Raw genomic sequence first — 18,930 nt, 5'->3', positions numbered from 1 at the left:
TCTTGGTTGTGGATGAGCTGGATCTATTAAAACCGCTTTCTGTTCAGTTTTTGCTTCAGCATTGGCTTTCTCCCTTTCTTATTGGTTTTTTTTATTATTTATACACTGGAGATCAAAATTAGAGAACAAGTTAATAATACTTGATTTATTCTACATGTTGTTTTTCTTTATTGTTCATAATTTGATAGAATATTGGTTGTACTAGCATATTTTTTTAAAAAAGCAATGCACTTCAACAAAAACCTTTACTTTGTGATAAAATACGGTTAGCAAAATTAGAAAACACTTTCAGATATATCTCAGTTATTGGTGTTAATCTGGCACCTGGTGACAATTTACTTATTGTTATTCATCTGGCAGCTCTCCTGGTTACTATGTAAGATGGCAAGCCGCTCTAAGGTGACACAGTGGTTACTGTTCTCTAATTTCGCTCACTGTTTTCTTCACAAAAGAAGGTTTTTGTTGAAGTGCCGTGGTTATTTAAAAAAAAAATGCTGTGGTATAGCCACAGTGGATATACTATCAAATTTGTTAAAAAAAATAGCAGTATTTCTGAATAAATCATGAATAAAGTATTTATAATTTGCTCTCTAATTTTGATCTCCAGTGCATATCTATTTATTAATGTATTTATTGTTGAAAAACCATCAAAAGCACAGCAGGGTACTCTGTGCGTCTGTTTCTGAGTGTGTTTGGATGTATGCATGTGTTTGTGTGTAGGACAAACAGCATAAGCAAGCAACTCAACAGCATATATTTTTTGCTTTTGTTCAAAATCAGAGACGGTTCAAGCAAAACTTGAATGTTCTGTAGAGTTCTTAAAAATAACAACACTATTTTGTGTATAACTGTGCGTGTCTTTGCAGCCCCCCTGCTATGATCAACTCCAAGATCCTTACAGTGACAGTACGGCCGGAACCACAACCTAGCAAGCCCATGGTAGTGGTGGAGCTCTCCCCGCTTTTTAATGTAAGTTTTTTGTTTTGGTTTTTTATCTCTTATTTTTCACAGCCATAATCCCTGTTGTTATGTCTTTTCATGTGATACACAACACATCATCATCTAAACTTTCCCAACCAGATGAATGTGTAACTTCTATCCACCAGAAAACCACTTACTTTCCCAGTAACATCAACGTGTAAAATGAAACAAAAATGTAAAAAGCATTCCATGAAAGACACTTTCCAATGCAAAGGTTAGCATTTTTTTGTATTATAAACTTGTACATTGAGCACACTTTGGCCAAGCAAATACAGGCTTTAGAGGATTATTTTTCTCCCAGCTGATCCATGTTTTCTCAATTCAGATGAAAAAGAAAAGCTGCATGCTATAAAGTGCCATAGTGCTCCTTGAATTGTCTGAATAAATGCAGATCTTTTTGACTACCTTATATCGCGGCGTCTCCTGGTGCCTATTCAGTTTATAGGACTAAGTGCAAGTTTAATGAGAGGCACTACTTACGACCTCAATAAGATGCAGGATTCATTGGCCATTCTTCTGTGCAAAGGTGGGCACAGTTTTGAAAATTATGTTCAATGTTTAATGGTTATATCTAGACAACACACACACACACTCACACACACACACTTATATATATATATATATATATATAGATAGATAGATAGATAGATAGATAGATAGATAGATAGATATACTGTATCTATGTATAAAATAGCTTCAAATTAAATCACCCTCTTTCTGTGTCAACCAAGACCTGGGGGTCCAAATGATGACAGTGTTTCATTAAAAAGACATTCATAAATGGGTTACTCATAAACCACTGATTCATCACTTAATTGTGGTATTTCCTTTATGTGCCTCTATCTTTTATTATTCTGCTTTTTAACACTTTTGGCAAAGCAGAGGTACTGCAGGTTGCACACCCTCTTCTGTCTAGAGGATGATGTCTTAATGCTTATCTAAGCATGCTGGTCTTGGCTACTTACTGGAGGCTCCCGCTGAGGAGAGACTCTTCTGATGCACAGAGTACAGTACAGTAGAGTACAGGGATGGGATGCACATACACATAACTTAGGCCAATGTTTGTGAGGAGATTCTTAGCCTGCTTAATCGGACACTGTGACTATTTACCATTACACCTCTACATTTTAGAGATTCATAAGCGATAAAAAAAAGGATGGTAAAAATTGATTGCAGCACAGATATCCACCAGAGATGTCCTGGCATTAGGTGCCTTGGTACCGGTCAAGAACCATAAACACAGCCTTTTTTAATTTCCTTTAAAGCACCTGTATTGGGTCTTCCATTAGAGCCTTCCGGCCTGGTAACTACTCACATAGTTTAAACTCCATTTCCCCATTTTATAATCTATAATCTTATTCTGTAAGAAAACGAAAATGTCTTAAATCAAGAGAAGAAGTTCAAATAGCATAACCACCCATAAGAGGAAGGATTGACTAAAGGGATGTAGAAGATGAATTAATACTACATTTGAAAATTAATATATATGCTATTTAAAAAACAAACAACTAAATGACACTGTAAAGGATACAAGTGATTAGCATAATATTAATTTGGTTTAATTTGAAATGCAACCATGCTCATATCCATAATTGCTACTTGAAATTAATTAGGGTTTTTAGCAAATCCTAAAAGCAATATAAAAGACAAAAAATATGTTTTTTTTTATAACTAAGTAGTTTGTTTTTGTAGCATTGCACTAAAGGTCTTAAATGATTAAAGCAGTATTCCAAGATCTTGGAAAATACACCCACAAGCTTTCTCCCTGAAAGTTGAAGGGGAACTTTTTCAAAATTCAAACATATTTTTCCCATGGTCTAAGACATTCCACAAATATTAGTAGACACAAACAACCCTCTCTCAAATATGAAAATTAGAATGCTAAAAATATGTGATGTGATAAATTATAAAGTCTGGAAGTGCTCCATAGAGAATGCAATGTGAAAAATGTAATAGACCTTTTCAAAGATGTAAACATAAACATTCTAAATGTGTCCTAGTTTATTTCCTGTTCCTGCAGTGTATTTGAATGGCATCAGCTGACAGGAAGTTAACAAGGGAACAGGATGTTGCCTAGCAATGGAATTTCATTGAAAAGGTCTAAAGACTTCACTGAGAGCATCCAGGGGGATATTCTGAGTTTCTGAACTGAGGACACTACTATTGAATAAAGCTCATTTGTGTGCAAAAAAAGGAAATAAAAGCAAACAAACCATATCATCTCCCATTCAGTGTCTGTGGAGCAGCTCCAGACTGTGCATGGGCATTTCTTCACTGCAAGGACATCTGCTCCGGTCAGACAGTGTGTGTGTCTGTAATTGCAAGTGAGAAGCAGGATGCCAGAAAGCTCTGATTTCTTACAGTGGACCAGTCAACCCACACTCCCTCATCCAGCTAGCCATTTTCATTTATAAAAGGCAGCTCGGCTTAGCTCTCCAAACATCACCCAAAGCCTTTCTGATCGTTTCCCTCTAATCTAGTTTGCTCTCATCAGTTAAAAACCATAATCTTCATTGCTCCATTTCATTTTCAAAATCAATAACGCTTCATATGATGTGGAATGACTGTTGACTATTTCACAGATTACCGATATGGCGGCCGATATAGTGAATTGTTTAACTTGAATGAAAGTAGACCTTTTCTATTTGGATTTTGCAAGGAATGGCCAGTAAAGTCGACTGCCATTTCTAAATCACCCCAAGTATTGGTTTCTGCATTATATGTTTTGTAAAAATACATTTTCATATTGGCACATATCAGACCACTGTGGCTCAGTTAGTAGAGAAGGTCGGCCAATGTCTGAAAGGTCGGTGCTTCAGCCCTACTTGTGTCATGGTCGTTGTGTCCTTGGCAAAGACACTTAACTCACTTTGCCTCGTGGGAATGTGTGTGACTGCTGTATATTTGAGGAGGTGGTCGGAGGGGCCATAGGCGCTGATTAGCAGCCACACTCTCATCAGTCTGCTGCGCCACCATGTATGTCTGTGTGAATGAATGGAACCAACCGATACATCGGTCTGGCTCTAGTGCGGTCAGTTACAGTTACTCCTTTCTTCTGATAAGCCAATATGCAATAAGCATTTTACCATCAAATGGCTACCACATGTGGTTCTAAATAACTGAAGAAAATGGCTGTACCTTTTAAGAAAAAAAATAACAGATGTTAAGGTAGACGTAATTTTTACCTCCAATAAGTGCGAGACACGTTGCTCCCTTTGAGACGCATCAGTCGAGCAGAGGCTGTCATTATGCAACATATCAGTTCTAAAGAGGAGGCAGACATTGAAGGAGTACATAGGTGTCACTCCAGTTGCAGCATACAGTCAGGCATGATGCACGCTGATTGATAGTTCAATGCTAACAGAACCCGCCACGCTAATGCACGCCCAGGGACATCTAATGTCCGTCTGCGTGTGAGGCAGAACAAAGCGCTGTCATCCATCAATCTGTGTCGCCTAGCCTCTGATCCTGTGTATATAAACCTTGCATCATCATCCTTTCAAGTCCAGCCATGCAGAGACCCCAGGGTTCATTGATTCATGGAAGATCAGTTATGAACTATTCAGAGAAGGAGGGATGACCTTGCCTTTAGATAAATAAACCATCGTAGTGCATTATCTCCTTCATCCTTTTTGCTCATTTAAAATACTGTTGATATTCAGAGAAAAAAACCTTCCATTTGGTCTTCACATCAATTTTCTCAGGCTATGGTGAGTCTTACAACAGGTATTATCTTTCTTTTACTGGACAGAACAGTGGGGCTGTGGAAGTACTGCTATAATCCCCTTTACCATAGGGGGGAGCTCTAAGGCAAAGGGCTTAAATCAGGACTCAGGAAGAACTGATACAGAGAGGGATTCATTTTATTCTGCATCAAGGAAAGAATGGCATCTCAATTGTGGGTACCAGGTGTTACACAAGAGGACATGACCAGCTGTTTCTCTCAGACTGTACTTGGACCAGCTTGAGACTTTAAATGCTTTGGACTGAGGATCGCATGGAAGAACAGAGTCCTGAACCACAATGCTCACAATCGCAATCCAATTCTTAGCAAATGAGGCGTGCAGGTTGAAAGGGCACAGACGTTTCTTTAAAAAGCAATCAATGCCGAGATCACTGAGGATCACCGGTGAAACCAGTTGTGATGAGTCAGTTAAAGATATTGATCATCTGATTGATTCACTGATTGTGTCATAGGGAGTCTTCCTTCTCAACCACGCGTGACTGAGCTGTGATTACCAAATGATTCCCCTGCCTTTCGACCCCCAACAATTGGCTTTTGGCTCTAGCAAGTCGATGGATTAAGAGTGAGCTGGATAGCAAAATACCAGCACTTAAACTGCTGATAGAGGTTGTGTGACTTTATTTTTTTATGTTTTTAAAGATGTCTTTAATCACCTCTGGGAATACATATGAGGAAACGTAGAGATACAGAATTTATTAAGTGCTTTACTTGACTTGGATGATTCTTTACACACACTGAAAGGGCCAGCTTTTCACAATAAGTACCTGTTATACTTGAGTACATTTTACAACTTTATAGGTGTTTACTTTACTGCTTCTCACTGTGGAGTTTGAATGCTTTTCTACTTCTGGATGTTTATGACCCCCAGCTTACTATGTATTATTGTCGATGAAATGCCTTTTTTTTGTCTCAACTCTCTCAATCCATTCCTCATACACCTCTCTTTTTGCAGCAGCAGCAGTGGCAGCTATTTGCTTTGCTGTCCACTGACAATGACTCTTTCTCCATCTCTCCCTCCCACCGTCTTTCTAAATCCTTCTCTTTCATTGTCTGTTTACCTCTCTTCATCGCCCATGCGGCATCACTCTTTCTCCTCTGACAATGAGCTATTCTGTCTTCCTCCTTCTCTCGCTCATCCACTCGACTGGCAATAACAGCTTATCTTCTCTCTCTGTACCCCACCACCCCCTGAATTCCCTCCACTCCTTGTATCTTGTAGGGTACATCAGATCCACAGTGCGTTGTCTGGGACTATGGCAATCCGTAAGTTACTCTAAATGATTCTGATGTGTGTGAGTGAGAGTGTACAGTGCATAAAAGCATGTGTGTGTGTGTGTGTGTGTGTGTGTGTGTGTGTGTGTGTGTGTGTGTGTGTGTGTGTGTGCGTGTGTGTGTGTGTGTGTGTGTGTGTATGTGTATGTGTGTAATTGTGTGTGTGTGTGTGTGTGTGTGTTGATGTTTATCTCGTGGGTGCTCATGCCCAGTCAGATTAATTTCATTAATGAACTGAAAAGAGTCTAATGAAGTTCCCTCTGTTAGTGTTAATTAAATTAGTCAATGAGAACAAACACCATTTTCTCTCTGTTGCTAAGATGTCACAAGCAACATCCCTCAGAACGCATCATTGGAGAAGGTTTTCCTTTGTTGCACTCTTCTTTTTTGATGTATACTTTTACTCACACTATATTAGAGGTTGAATTTGCAATTCACAACTTTGGACATTTGGCTTAACGTGAACTATCCAGTTTTATGCCACCAGTGGCCTGAAGCCAGAGTGGGGTTTCTCTTCTTTGTCTGTGGGCCACCGACTGTTTGACATTGATGTATGTTGATCATCTACTGTACTACAAAATGTAAACCAGCACAATTGATCATGCTGTTGGAACCATTAACCCACATAGTGATTACTCTTTTTGTCAATAACAAAGTCAAACTTGTTCAGGAACATTAGGCCAGGGTTTGGTACCAGGTCATTGTCTCATTGCACTTTTACTTTGAGGTCACTGCTGTTTAAATTACCTTTATTTTTAACCCACATACTGTAGGCTGTTCTCTTTCACTGTTTGTACCAACAAAGTAATGCACTATTTCTAAGTTATAACCCGTGCAATTGTGAGCTAAGGAGAAAGTCAGATGATGTAGATCAACAAAGTCCATGTAGGGAGTTAGGTTGGATCAGACACTTAGGACACCGCCGTTTGGGACCTGTGTGAAAAGAAAAAGTCAATGTTGAGTTATTTAGACTAATTCTTTTTGCATAACTTACTGTGCATATTTAACATGAGTACACAAACCTCATCAAATAGTTATGTCGTTTAAATGGGTTCTGTAGACTCTGCAGACACTCACTGATCCTTTTTTCACATCCATAGGATAACACATTAAAAGTTGTGCATACGAAGGGTTGTATAAGGATACGTTGACCTATGCCAGTATAACTGAACGGACAGTCAAGTTCCTTTTTGAGAAAGTCGTGGTGGGTACCGTCAGCATTGGAGGTAGGGCATGTTAGGTACAGTATGTGTCGTTAGGTTAAGGCTTAATCACTTGATTATGAAAAGATTATGAAAAGATCATCCATCCATCATCTTCACCACCTTGTCCCTAATGGGACTGCGGGGGCTGGAGCTGATCCCAGCTGGCATTGGGCGTGAGGCTGGGTAAACCCTGGACAGGACGCCAGTCTATCGCAGGGCACATAGAGACAGACAGACAACCATTCACACTCACATTCACACCTACAGGCAATTTAGAGTTATCAATTAACCTAACACGTGCATGTATTTGAACTGTGGAAGGAAGCCGGAGAACCCAGAAAAGACCCACGCAGACACAGGGAGAACAAGCAAACTCCACCCGGAAGGGTCCCAGCCCGGATTTGAACCAGGAACCCTCTTGCTTTGAGGTGAAAGTCCTAACCACCACACCACCTTGTGAGAAAAAGATCATGTTTTTGGTTAAGTTGCTTAGATATTTCCATAAATTTTTACCTGGAAAGGATATAGTCGGGACAAGCATTCAAATATATTGACTGCAAGTGATTTGCATATACCTAAGGTGTAGACCTTTTTTTCTTTTTTCCTTCCAAGTGTTTTTCACCGGGAGATGAAGTTTGCCCAGTTATCATGGAGAAATCCTAAAAGTGCTCGGAGTAATAAACATCTATAGTTCCATGACAACTGAGTAAACAAACAAACTGTCATACGGGTAACGGCTCTAGAACGGTCCACTCATTGGACCTTGTGTGTTGATTGATTTATCATGTGTTTCATTGTTTCGTTGATAGGTTGATTAAAAAGGTTATCCTGACATTTTTAGCCCTCCAAATTGTGTTTGCTAATACAGATTAGTTGTATATGAACATCATTTAAAGAGCCAGTATTGACAGATGAATCTTTGACAGAGTGAATGGCTTGTGTTGAACTGAAGAATTTAATTTGTCATCACAGTGGGCCTCCCTGTCTACTCTGACAAAAAGATGGATGACGAGAAAATTCCAGTCAGCTCAGCTTCCCCCCTCGAGATCACATTATAGTTTATTCAGTTCTAGGGGAGTGCCCTCCAGTGACCAAAGCACACAATGGGACCGTTGGTTTCACACTGACAGGATAAGACATTTTGTAACGTATCAAACTAACCATTCTCCATCAAGGTAGGGGAGGAACAATGCTTGGCAAAGTCAATTAACCAGCCGGCAGATTACAGCTGCAATCAAATTAAATTTGCAGACGTTACATGGGCAGAAAGCCAAACAGAATTCAAAGAGGCAAGGTGGCAGTGATGTCTATCAACCAAACATACTCATACTGGGAGGAATGTGGAAAACATCCAAATGTGTTTGCCAGGGATTAGGTAATATGTTTGCAGACAGGAACAGTAGGGAGCATACACAGATGCTTAGAAGCTTTCACACACAAACACACACATACTGACCAAGACCTAGTTAATGTCACACACACAGACACACACACACACACACACACACACAATATGTATACATTTCAAACTAATGCATAGACTAATTTATTGCAGTGTGAACAGCCTTAGGTCAATACAACATGCTACTTTGGGTGCACAGGTGCGGTTCTGAACTGATGAGAAGGTGTGAAGCGAAGCCAACTCATTTGCTTCAATTAATATCTGATAATAACATATATGGAATTTATCATCCATACATTATGTACATCAAGGGCACATACCCTAATACAAGGACAGTCTACAGACACTTCAATGTCATGTGCTTCTCAAATAATTCATTAAATCACCAATAAATAACTCTGTGTCATTCTCATTTTTGTAGAGGGAACATAGTCCAACGAACGTAAAAGAGAATCAGTAACACCATAATCCATCCTTCCTCTTAGGAGTAAGAGAACTAGCTAATTGTATATGGATGACAGTGAGAAACCACGCTCATAAACGCAAAGAGCACATTACTAGTCCACGGGCAGTTCCCACAAGCTGGCCCTAAAATGTTTTATAAAAAGCAGAAGAAGACAGTTTGCTCTATTCTTAAATGTAAATAAAGCAAGTGTCGAGTGCTCTTGGGAAAAGAGAAAAATGTCAGAAATACAAGAAGGCAATCCAGACACTTCACAAAGACACAGAGGGAAAAACAAAAAGGAATATATTGCTGACTGCACAGTGAATTATTTCAATCCTTCTCCATTTGTCTGTGCCAGGCAGAAGATCTTGACTGCAGCTGGACAGAGCATGCAGTTGATATGGCAAGAACATGATGCACAAAGCAGCCATTTGTTTGCTGGAGGATATCACCTCTTTCAACCTGGCTGTCTCTCTAAATGAGCCACAGACTTTAAGGCTGAGCAGGAAGAGGTGGCAAATGTATAGATAGCAATGTGGAGGAAGGGCAAACACGGCAGCAGCTGAGCCAGACAGCAGGAGAAAAATAGTTCAGCTCAGAGGCAGAAATATAACTTTCAATCTATAACCTGTATAAGGAGTCTATATATCGTGCAGACAGATGAACCCACATTCAAATAAACAATGATATACCTTTCCCCCTTAATTGTTATAATGCACATGGGTAATGTATACTTACTTGGAGATCAGAGGCTCAAATCTCTAAGGCTTACTGCCATCCTACACAATTTTTTTTTTATGCATTTGTTGTAGAATTCTGCGAGGCAGTGTCAGTGGTCGCTCGCTTCCATTTGCTCTTTCTGTCAGCTGGCTAAGTTGGCCAACAGTTTGTGGCACTCACAGTTCATCTCAGCATTTATGTGTGAGTGTTTATTTATTAATTTTGCCCCTAACAGGCCCATATGTCTGCACCATCTGCCCACCGAAATAGTTGCGCATGCCATCCCTCCTTGTCTTCCCCCATGTACCCGTCCCCTCAACATACTCTCAGTAATTCACCTTTAATAGATATTGTTATTATTAGCACTCATTAGAGTTTTAAAAGATTTTGAAACTCGGACCTCACGTTAATGAAAGTAAAGGAGGCTATTCTGACCGTTGACAGAAACAGGTGCCAAATACCCACCCCAAAATAAGTCAATGAATTTAATATTTGTTAGTAATATCTAAATATTGCTGATACAGTCATAACCAGACAAATATGTATTCGTGGGCACAGCCATCTGTTTTAGAGCAAATGAAGCTTTACTGTGTAAATGACTTAAATAAAATTATTTTGATCTGTAACTGTAATAAAGCTTTTATTATTTTATCGTGGAAGTGCACGTTATCTTAATTACTTAAAATAGTGACTAAAAATGTCGACCGCATATTCAGTATCCACCAAATACTTATGTCTAGTGTTTGGAGGAGTATTATATATGAAAATATGAACATTTTTGTCCACCTTGAATCTTCACTGGCTCATTTCTCCAAAGTCTTGCTCTTTCATTTGTCTGCAGTCTCTCACTAACTTTCTCTCTCTGGGAAATGATGATGTTAGACTTCTCTCTGCTGTGTGGTTGCTGACCTTGCCCCTGGCATCTCCGTGCTATGACCCTGACTCTGCCTCAGCATGGGATGCCTGGCCCAAGCGCCACTGACATACACACACTGACTATATATTGCAGTACATCTTATTTCTGGTTGTCTCCGTTAGATTGTATATGTGCCGCTCTCAAATGTACTATACTGATTTTATAGCTTTCAATCAGAACAAACTACCCTTTTGTTGCCATCTAAAAATATACATTGTGTTACTCGAATATGCATTTATGCACCATATAAGCAGCATACTAATACAAATGCATTATTTATAGTCAACTGAGTAATCTCAATTAAAAGCATGCTTAAAAAATATGACCCAGCAGTTAGAGATGAACGCAATATACACTTTAGATGGATGGATGACAGTAATCTTGTGAAGGGTTGAGGGTTACCTAATGCTATTTCTAATCCCCAGTGGTCTTCAGCTTGATAGGGGATCAGTGGTTAAAGACCCAGGCACCTCACCCTACCCCCACCGCCCATCACTGCCATGGAGAAATAATGGCCTGGTGTGCAGCATAAGTAACTCTAACATCCTCAATCTGACATGGTAGATTGATGCTTGCTTTGGGCTCAGACTGATTTGGTACCACTATCAGCTTTGGCCCTGACAGATCTCACACACAAATCTGGCCAAAGTATAATGACATTAATTCTACAAAAAAGGCAAAGTGTCAAGTTCTCATACCAGGGGTTATATATGCCTGTGCAGTTCTCATGCATTTTTAGAACATATAACAACAAAAAAGTAAATGGCCGAAATTTGTTTGTTTTTCACGTATTTATTTCATGTGTATTTTGCATTTTTGTAACTTCTGCTTTGTCAAACCCTTGTTGCCCATCGAGTGAGACAATCCCTTGTGTCCAAAAACGCTGTTGTGGATATGTACCATTGGCTTTCAGTTCTTTATGCCAGAAAGGGTTTATTTGAACCCATATATGTAATTGTAAAAGTAATTGCTGAATATATGACAGAATGTCCCAGATAACACTGTGCCCATCAGAGGTACTTAGGTGCTTTTGAAGCTGAGCGATACCAAAAGATGTGCTGGAATATTCATCTTCTGGATGTGCACTTAAAATTGTGGAGAAAAATTGTCTGGCTTCTCTCTCACCCCATCTGAGATTGAAATGCTGTGTATTAATTTTACCATTTCATTCTCTCTCCGTCATGAAAGACAAACACTTATGCAGAGAAACACACTAACACACTTAACAGCGTAGCCACGAGGATGGGGGGGTTGAAAGGGCTTGCTCCACTTTTCCATCTGACAGAGCAGAAGGGATCAAGACTGTGTCAAACAGCGAGTCAGCGCAGCAAGAGGGAGTTTGCCAGCAGGGCTTATGTGGGCTCTGCCTCCATTGGGCGTTCCAGGCGTGGACAGGCTCTCAGCTCATTCCCAAGCTATTACAGTCCTTAGAGAGCGCCTTAACATGGTGGCTATGATTCTCTGTGTGGAATGCTCGGTGTTCTTGATAAGGACAGTTGGCTTGAGGGGACTTTTGTTGCTTTAAGTAGCTGTTTCATGTTGAGATCGATCAGCTCTAAGTAGCTGTACAAAAAAAGGCTGAATTTTAGATATGATTTATTTTCACTGCTGGACTTCATGGATGAGTGTGGGCTGCTTGCTCATAAGACAAGTTCTCATTTTCAGTTAAGGTTAGGATTTTTGTTTGTGCATTATTTTTATTGATTGCTTCATCATGTGACCAGTGGGAGTAGAATGGTGCGCTGTATCTTACCACAAAGGCAGGGATAGCCTTTAGAACTGATTTTGTTTCCCTTGGGCAAAGATGATGTTAGGCATTTGTAGTGATTAAATGTAGAGAAACATAAGTTGCTTGTTGCTGTCAGCTGGATATATTGCCTCCTCAATGCTGGACCTGTAGAGTTTGAGAACCACTGGGTAAGTAACACCTTTATCCCCTTCATTCTGTGGCTGTATTGTTAAGATCTCCTGAACTAATTTTGAAAGTGCAGCATTTGCCTTATGCTTTATTTTGTTGACTCATACATTATCTGCTTTTCTTTGCTGCACCTAGAAGTAGGCTGATAGGGGAGTGGGTTAGTGCTTTGTGAGATTCAGAGTTGTTCTTTGGGCTTTAGAGTCCTCTTTGAGCCCCTGACAAGATGATCAGTTTCAAAGAAACCCACCAATTATTCTATGAGATGGGATATTTGAAAAATGTTGGGTTGCAAAGTCAGTACAAAAAAAAAAAAAAAAACATACTTTATTTTGGATCAGGGTAAAATAATCCATTTTGAGCAGGAGTCACTTTCTTCAGAGCTATGCAGCATGTCCCTGTTAACACAGAACGCAAGCAGTTAGGAAGGCAGACCATGTATGGCTGTAGCCAAAACCTGTATCTCTGCTTTTCCTGTTTGCTCACAAGCTTGCACACCAGGAAAGAAAGATAATCCCGGAAAAGAAGCTTAAAAATTAGCCTGTGGCCATGCGAGAGAGCAGATTGGGAGGTCAATGACAAAGCATCCCACTTGCACGAGACTCATGGAAGAAGAAGCGCAAAGTATGGCTTTGTGTGACAACCTCACATCACATGAACCAAAAGAAAGACAAGTAGACAGGACAGGAGACCTATTTAAGGTCCATTTAAAAGTAAGTGAACTGGAAATCACTTTCATATTGATACAACCACAATAGTGATGCATGCATTCTCATGAGACATGTCTGATTCATGCTTTTCCCACAAAGAATGCCATAACACATAGGACTCACATTTATGACATCAATAATATGTGTAAGTTACCGCAGCAAGGATAACATTTAAAAAATGTCAGCTATTTGGTCAAGACATCACAGCAAGCCTGAGATAATCTCACAGCATGTTCTTGTGGTTATAAGACTTGTCTTTACATCAGTCTGTGGAAAAGCAGAAAGCTTAGTTCTTACAGAGTTAATATCTGGGTCAAATACATTTATACATGCACTGAAATGCAAACTCGGGCCCATATTGCAGGGATTACTGTGTAAATGTGGCCTGGACAGTCCTGCATAATAGGTGCAATGAAGGGTTGAGTAAGTACAGATGATGTGTGTCATGTGAAGCTTTGCTTCAGTGCTTTCCAGCTGTATTGAGAGTAAAAGGCCAAAATGTCCTGCCTCTGTTGAATGCGAGTTCTGGCTACCTGGCAGTCAGGGTTGTAATGTCTCCTGGAATAGATTCCATCAGATAGAAAAGTATTTTCTTCCTCACCTTTATTTTCCATTTCATTCTGTGGCTTCAATCAGGAACTAAACTCCTGGCATCATGAAGTGGTTCGAGGATATATATTCACACAGGCACAGAGCTGATTGCAACAGTGCAATCAAAATCTGTGTATAAAAAAAAAAAAAAGAAAGTTAGATAAGCTCACCTACCACTTGTGATTTAATTGTTTAAATGTGAAAAACGAAAAGTCTGGCACTATAAGGTAAATGCAGTATCTGTTGAAAAGACCTGTTTCACAAGATCTACTGACTTAATGGGGCCATCCCTATGTTTCCAGGGCTGCATGTCCTTTATATAAACTAATATTGTAAGAGATCGGTAGGGTTTGCTTTGAAATACAAATTGAAAAAGAGAGATGGACTTTTGAAATGAAGTTTAAATAATAAAAGCCATTTGACCACCGTGGAGATATCTGTCTAAAATCAAGAAAACGGTCTTGCCCACACGTTTGAGGGTATAGATTTCATGGAGTAATTACATCCAAAGGAACTGAGCTGACCCAGGGAAACATACATTGAACATTGGCTTAGGAAAAAACCTGACTGAGAACATATAATGCTTTGATAGTTCTCCTTAGTGAGTCTTAAGGGGACCTTGGGAACATCCATGTGCTGCCCTCTTGGCTATAGACACTGTTGATTTACCTTTTTTATTACACATTTAATATTGTAGAACTTCTGGAAATTAGGGTTAAACACATGAAGAGATGACACATGAAATTTATTTGGCCAGATTTAAACCCACAATGTTGCATGTGACACAGTGAGACACAGCTGAGTTGAGGCTACTGTACAGTGTTAGGTGCTATAATTAAATATTTGGAGACAATGAAAAAGGATCGTTAGTGTCTAAAATGTAAAATGTTAATTTTCAGGGTTTTTGGCTGATTGGACCTTTGCTCTGGTTGAAAGAATGATGTAAATTTTTCATAAGCAAAAAGGTTTAACAGTGGCTCCAATGGCTTCTATTGCCTTCTTTTTTAGTGCAGTTGAATGACAAGAAGGCTAGAGGTCGCATCGCCACTGAAGCAGCTAAATGGCATTCAGCCTTCAAATGCTGCGTGTCTGCTGAAATATTATGTTGTTTAAGCATATTTTTGCAATTTAAAATGAACATTATTATATGATTTATATTATATAATTTGTAGAAGAAATTGGAGGGAAAAAATCTGTGTCAAAACATTGTTATTGTTGCCTTAGGGTGCCATTGATGCTGACATGCAGTAGCGAGTTTTACCCATTACAATTGTGTCCACTCGAGGCCACTTACCTCCAGGATGCTTAAAATCCCTCTCTACTCCAACAAGCCCTCTCTTTCCCACCAGTCCTTCTGTCTATGATTCATTAGCTCTCTGTTTGTGTGTCACCAACTCTCACTCTGTTTTAGACCATTACAAGTTAAAGTTCTCTTTCCAAACCAAAAAAAACCCATTAAAACATCAGGTTAAACAGTGTCTGTGGTAATTCGCTCAATTACTTCACAATATCATACACTGAATATAAAACCTGATCTGCCTATCTTCTAAAGACTTCATAGCAATTTGAGTTGAAAACATTTTCTGTGTAATGAGGATACGTTTGTAATTTACATGCTATTGATTTCCATCTATGTGTGAAATTCTTTTGTCATCCCTCGGTGCTTTCATCATATCTTTGTTATTTGCCTCATCGCTCCCACATTTTGAGTCCTTTCTCCGGTCTCCAGTTTTGCTAGCGCTTCTGACCACCGATGACACAGATACACACAAATGAGATGGCACATTTTGCCAGAAATTAGAAATGAGAAGCAGAGCAAGTGAAACAGGGCGTGCAGTTTTTTACTACTAAACCATATTTTTTGGCTACGGTCATCTCATAAATCAGTTTTGACAGTGTTTGCCAGCAGCTGAAATTAGCTGATAATGTTAATCCTTATTACATCGCTGACAGCAATGTAGAACAACATTTTCCCATGTAAAACTAGTTCAAATGCTTAGCAGTGACAATATACAGTGAATTTTGCCTACATGCAGCACATAAGCTCCTGTTTCATACGGCTTAAAGTCTGTATTCTGTGTCCCTTCACCTTACAGACATTATGTCATCTTTACTTGTTGAGGATAAAAAGGTTGCTTTGGATGCGAGATGTTGGCGAGACATCACTATTCTATGTGCTTGGCAGATGGGTTAGCTTTTTCAGTGATTGCACCCCCATACAGCACAAATCCCTGCATCCAGCCCTTCAGTTTCAAGAATTCAAAGCATGTTTGACCTGTTTTTGTTTCTTAATGGGGTGCAATTGGCTTTCATAATATTGCCCTTTCACTCAAGGGCCGATGCCAATTTATACTCAGTAGACACAAAAGGTCAATTTGCACAGTTGTTCAGGAAGTATTTATCCTGTTTGCCTTAACAGCTGCAATCACTCTACGAGCAGTTAAGAGACAGATTGAAAAGCATTGTAACATGTTGGTTTCATCGTAGCATAGCAAAGGCAAGGGTGCCCAATCGTGCTCCTGGAGGGCCACTGTCCTGCATGTTTTAGGTTTCTCCCTGCTTAAACACACCTGGGTCTAATCATGTGCTCATATGAAGCAGCTGAAGCTTGTCACAGATCTGATAATCATTAGAATCTGGTGTGTTAGAGTAGAGAAAAACCTGAAACATGCAGGGAAGTGGCCCTCCAGGACCGGAATTGGGAACCCCAGGCATAGTGTGACTGTAAGAGTGGCAGGAATGGCACATCACTTTAGTCCAGATTGAAATGTCTTTAAATTAATTGGCTGGACTACCATTCATTTTGGCACACACACACACATCTTTTTTTTTGTTTTCCACTGCAGATAAAACTTCCTCAGTGTAGGTGGGATTATCAGATGATCTTCGTAGTGATGCATGGAACTGAGTATGGCCTAGTTTTGCAAACTGGCATTCAAATTTGGGTCGAGTGAATTCCAGAATTGCGGTCACTAATGACAGTAGCCCAGCCATTTAAAAATGGATGTCACAGCGTGACAATTCTCTCTGACCAATTAATGGAAGGCAGGATTTCCACCTTCAAGTATTGGCATTACTTGCTCGGAACCTTGACGGACGTTTCACAAAAAAAAGTACCAAGTATTAACCATGACTTTTGCTTATGATAAACCACCGTTGAGTGGAGTCTAGCCCTACCATGCAGTGAAGAAGCAACATTCGATCCTTTACCTTTTCATCTAGTGCCATCATCAGGTTAAATTTTTTTTGCCCAACACTTTTCCTTGGGATCACACACCAAAACTAATAAGATTCCCTTTAGGCTCAGCTGTACTTTGTATTTGGTGAAGGACATGGTAAGCGCTACACTTGATAAATGCAAGCCCCAACCACAACAACTTCCTGGTTAATCCAATACGGAAGTGCCAAAAATTGTAGTTGGCCAAGTGGCCATTAGGGGTAGGTTTCACAATAGATAATTTTCTCATTGACCCCAACGTTAAATTGGCCGTTTTTCACAGCATAAATACTTAAGGCATGGGACAAAAAAACATTCTAGCCTGTGTTTAGGTCATATCTCCATGAAAACACTGAGGAGAAGGAATTTTTTTTTGTACCAGGCTAGTTTTTATTTAACTGGAGGTGTATGAATTTAGTTACAGCAAGCGACTGGCCCTCACTTCGCCTTGGTGGTAGCAAAATGGACGTATCTCCCTCCCCCCAACGTCACATCAATGCCCTTTTTTGATAAGAGGAAATGAGGCGGAGTCAAAATCTGACAAGATGGCAACTCTGTATGATTGGATCAAGTTGAGAAAACAGACCTCGACCGAGATGCTACGTCCATTTTTAATGCAGTCTATGGTTAAACATCAGCATGTCTAAATCAGCTGAGTCTCAATACAGGCAGTAGACTCTTAGTTGTTTTGAGTCTGTTTATATGTTTGCGCTCAGGTTGGTCAAGGTGAGCTGTGTAATCCCCATATACACTGAGGGACTAAACAACAGATGTATCAATTTCCACAGTGCTAGCAAACTGGATGTCTTTATGTAGATTTGCCCATCTCAGCATTTGTTTGGATAATGCCAGGTTGGTATATTTTGCAGTATACATTTGCAATCCTAGCCTATAAACGAACTATACTGATATGTACACCTGTTTGTACATCTGGTACCCATTTTCCAAGATAGGAGAAGTCGGCAGCTGTTCCAGGCTTATTCAAGTGCTAATAAAAGAAAAAGTAAAACAAAAGCTATGTCCTTTAAATCTTTCCTGGATAGCTAAGCCGAACTGATAGTTTAATATTCATATGAGCCCAGTGGGGCACACAACAGTAGTGTTTACCTGTAGATGTAGTGGACATGCAATAATAAAGATTAGGGCTTAAGTCAACCTTTTGGGTAGAATACAATTAAAGTATAGTTGTTGCTGAGGAGACATCCATACCAACAATCAACTGAGACCAGCTCAACTAAATTAGTTGAAATTCAGCAGACACAAATAATGTGTATTTATATGTGAGGTTATCTTCAGCGACCCCCTGTTGTGATCTGTCAGACAGTTTCTCATTAACCACATTTCCTCTTTTCTGTCAGACTGGCCTAGAATACTTGATGTGTATGTGTCTTTGCTACGTGTAGTTAAATGGATTGGGTCAGTAGATGAATGGCGCGCATGCTTACACATGTCCATCTAATGTTCTATACCTCAGCAGACATGCGTAATTAAATATGCAACATTTGCATATTTACATTTAACAAAGACATTTGTAAAAACTTTACGTGACATCTCTTGGGAGTTGACATACACTTACATGTTTCATTGTAAGCTCAGTGGATATCACATGTTTTTTTATTATAATAAATGTAAATGTGACCTAAAAACTACCTTACTAAATATACAGACCTTGAAAGGCATCCTCATAAAAGGTAACAAGAGATCTTATGCACACATTCACTTTTTCTGACACACACAATCAGATACACACACAGCCATGCACCATGTTGCTACCTGTCAAACTGTCTCTAGGCTTCACTGCTGTGACCCGT

The 18,930-nt window shown here is 39.6% G+C and overlaps 1 protein-coding gene across 1 annotated transcript in view; it reads left to right on the top strand.

Moving 5' to 3' along the window:
* The window catches only part of adgrb2 (adhesion G protein-coupled receptor B2), a gene marked incomplete at both ends in the record, with an annotated part of 161,663 nt that overhangs the window by 82,276 nt on the left and 60,457 nt on the right, over positions 1-18,930 (top strand). The window contains 2 exons of the mRNA XM_083925470.1: positions 867-969; positions 5,946-5,989. Coding sequence (XP_083781596.1) covers positions 867-969; positions 5,946-5,989 — 147 coding nt within the window. The remainder of the gene's footprint in view (positions 1-866; positions 970-5,945; positions 5,990-18,930) is intronic.

Source organism: Echiichthys vipera (genome assembly GCF_963691815.1).
Source record: "Echiichthys vipera genome assembly, chromosome: 13".
Lineage (NCBI taxonomy): Eukaryota > Metazoa > Chordata > Actinopteri > Perciformes > Trachinidae > Echiichthys > Echiichthys vipera.
The sequence above is the reverse complement of the archived record's forward strand: the minus strand, read 5'-3'. Positions and strand labels throughout refer to the sequence as shown.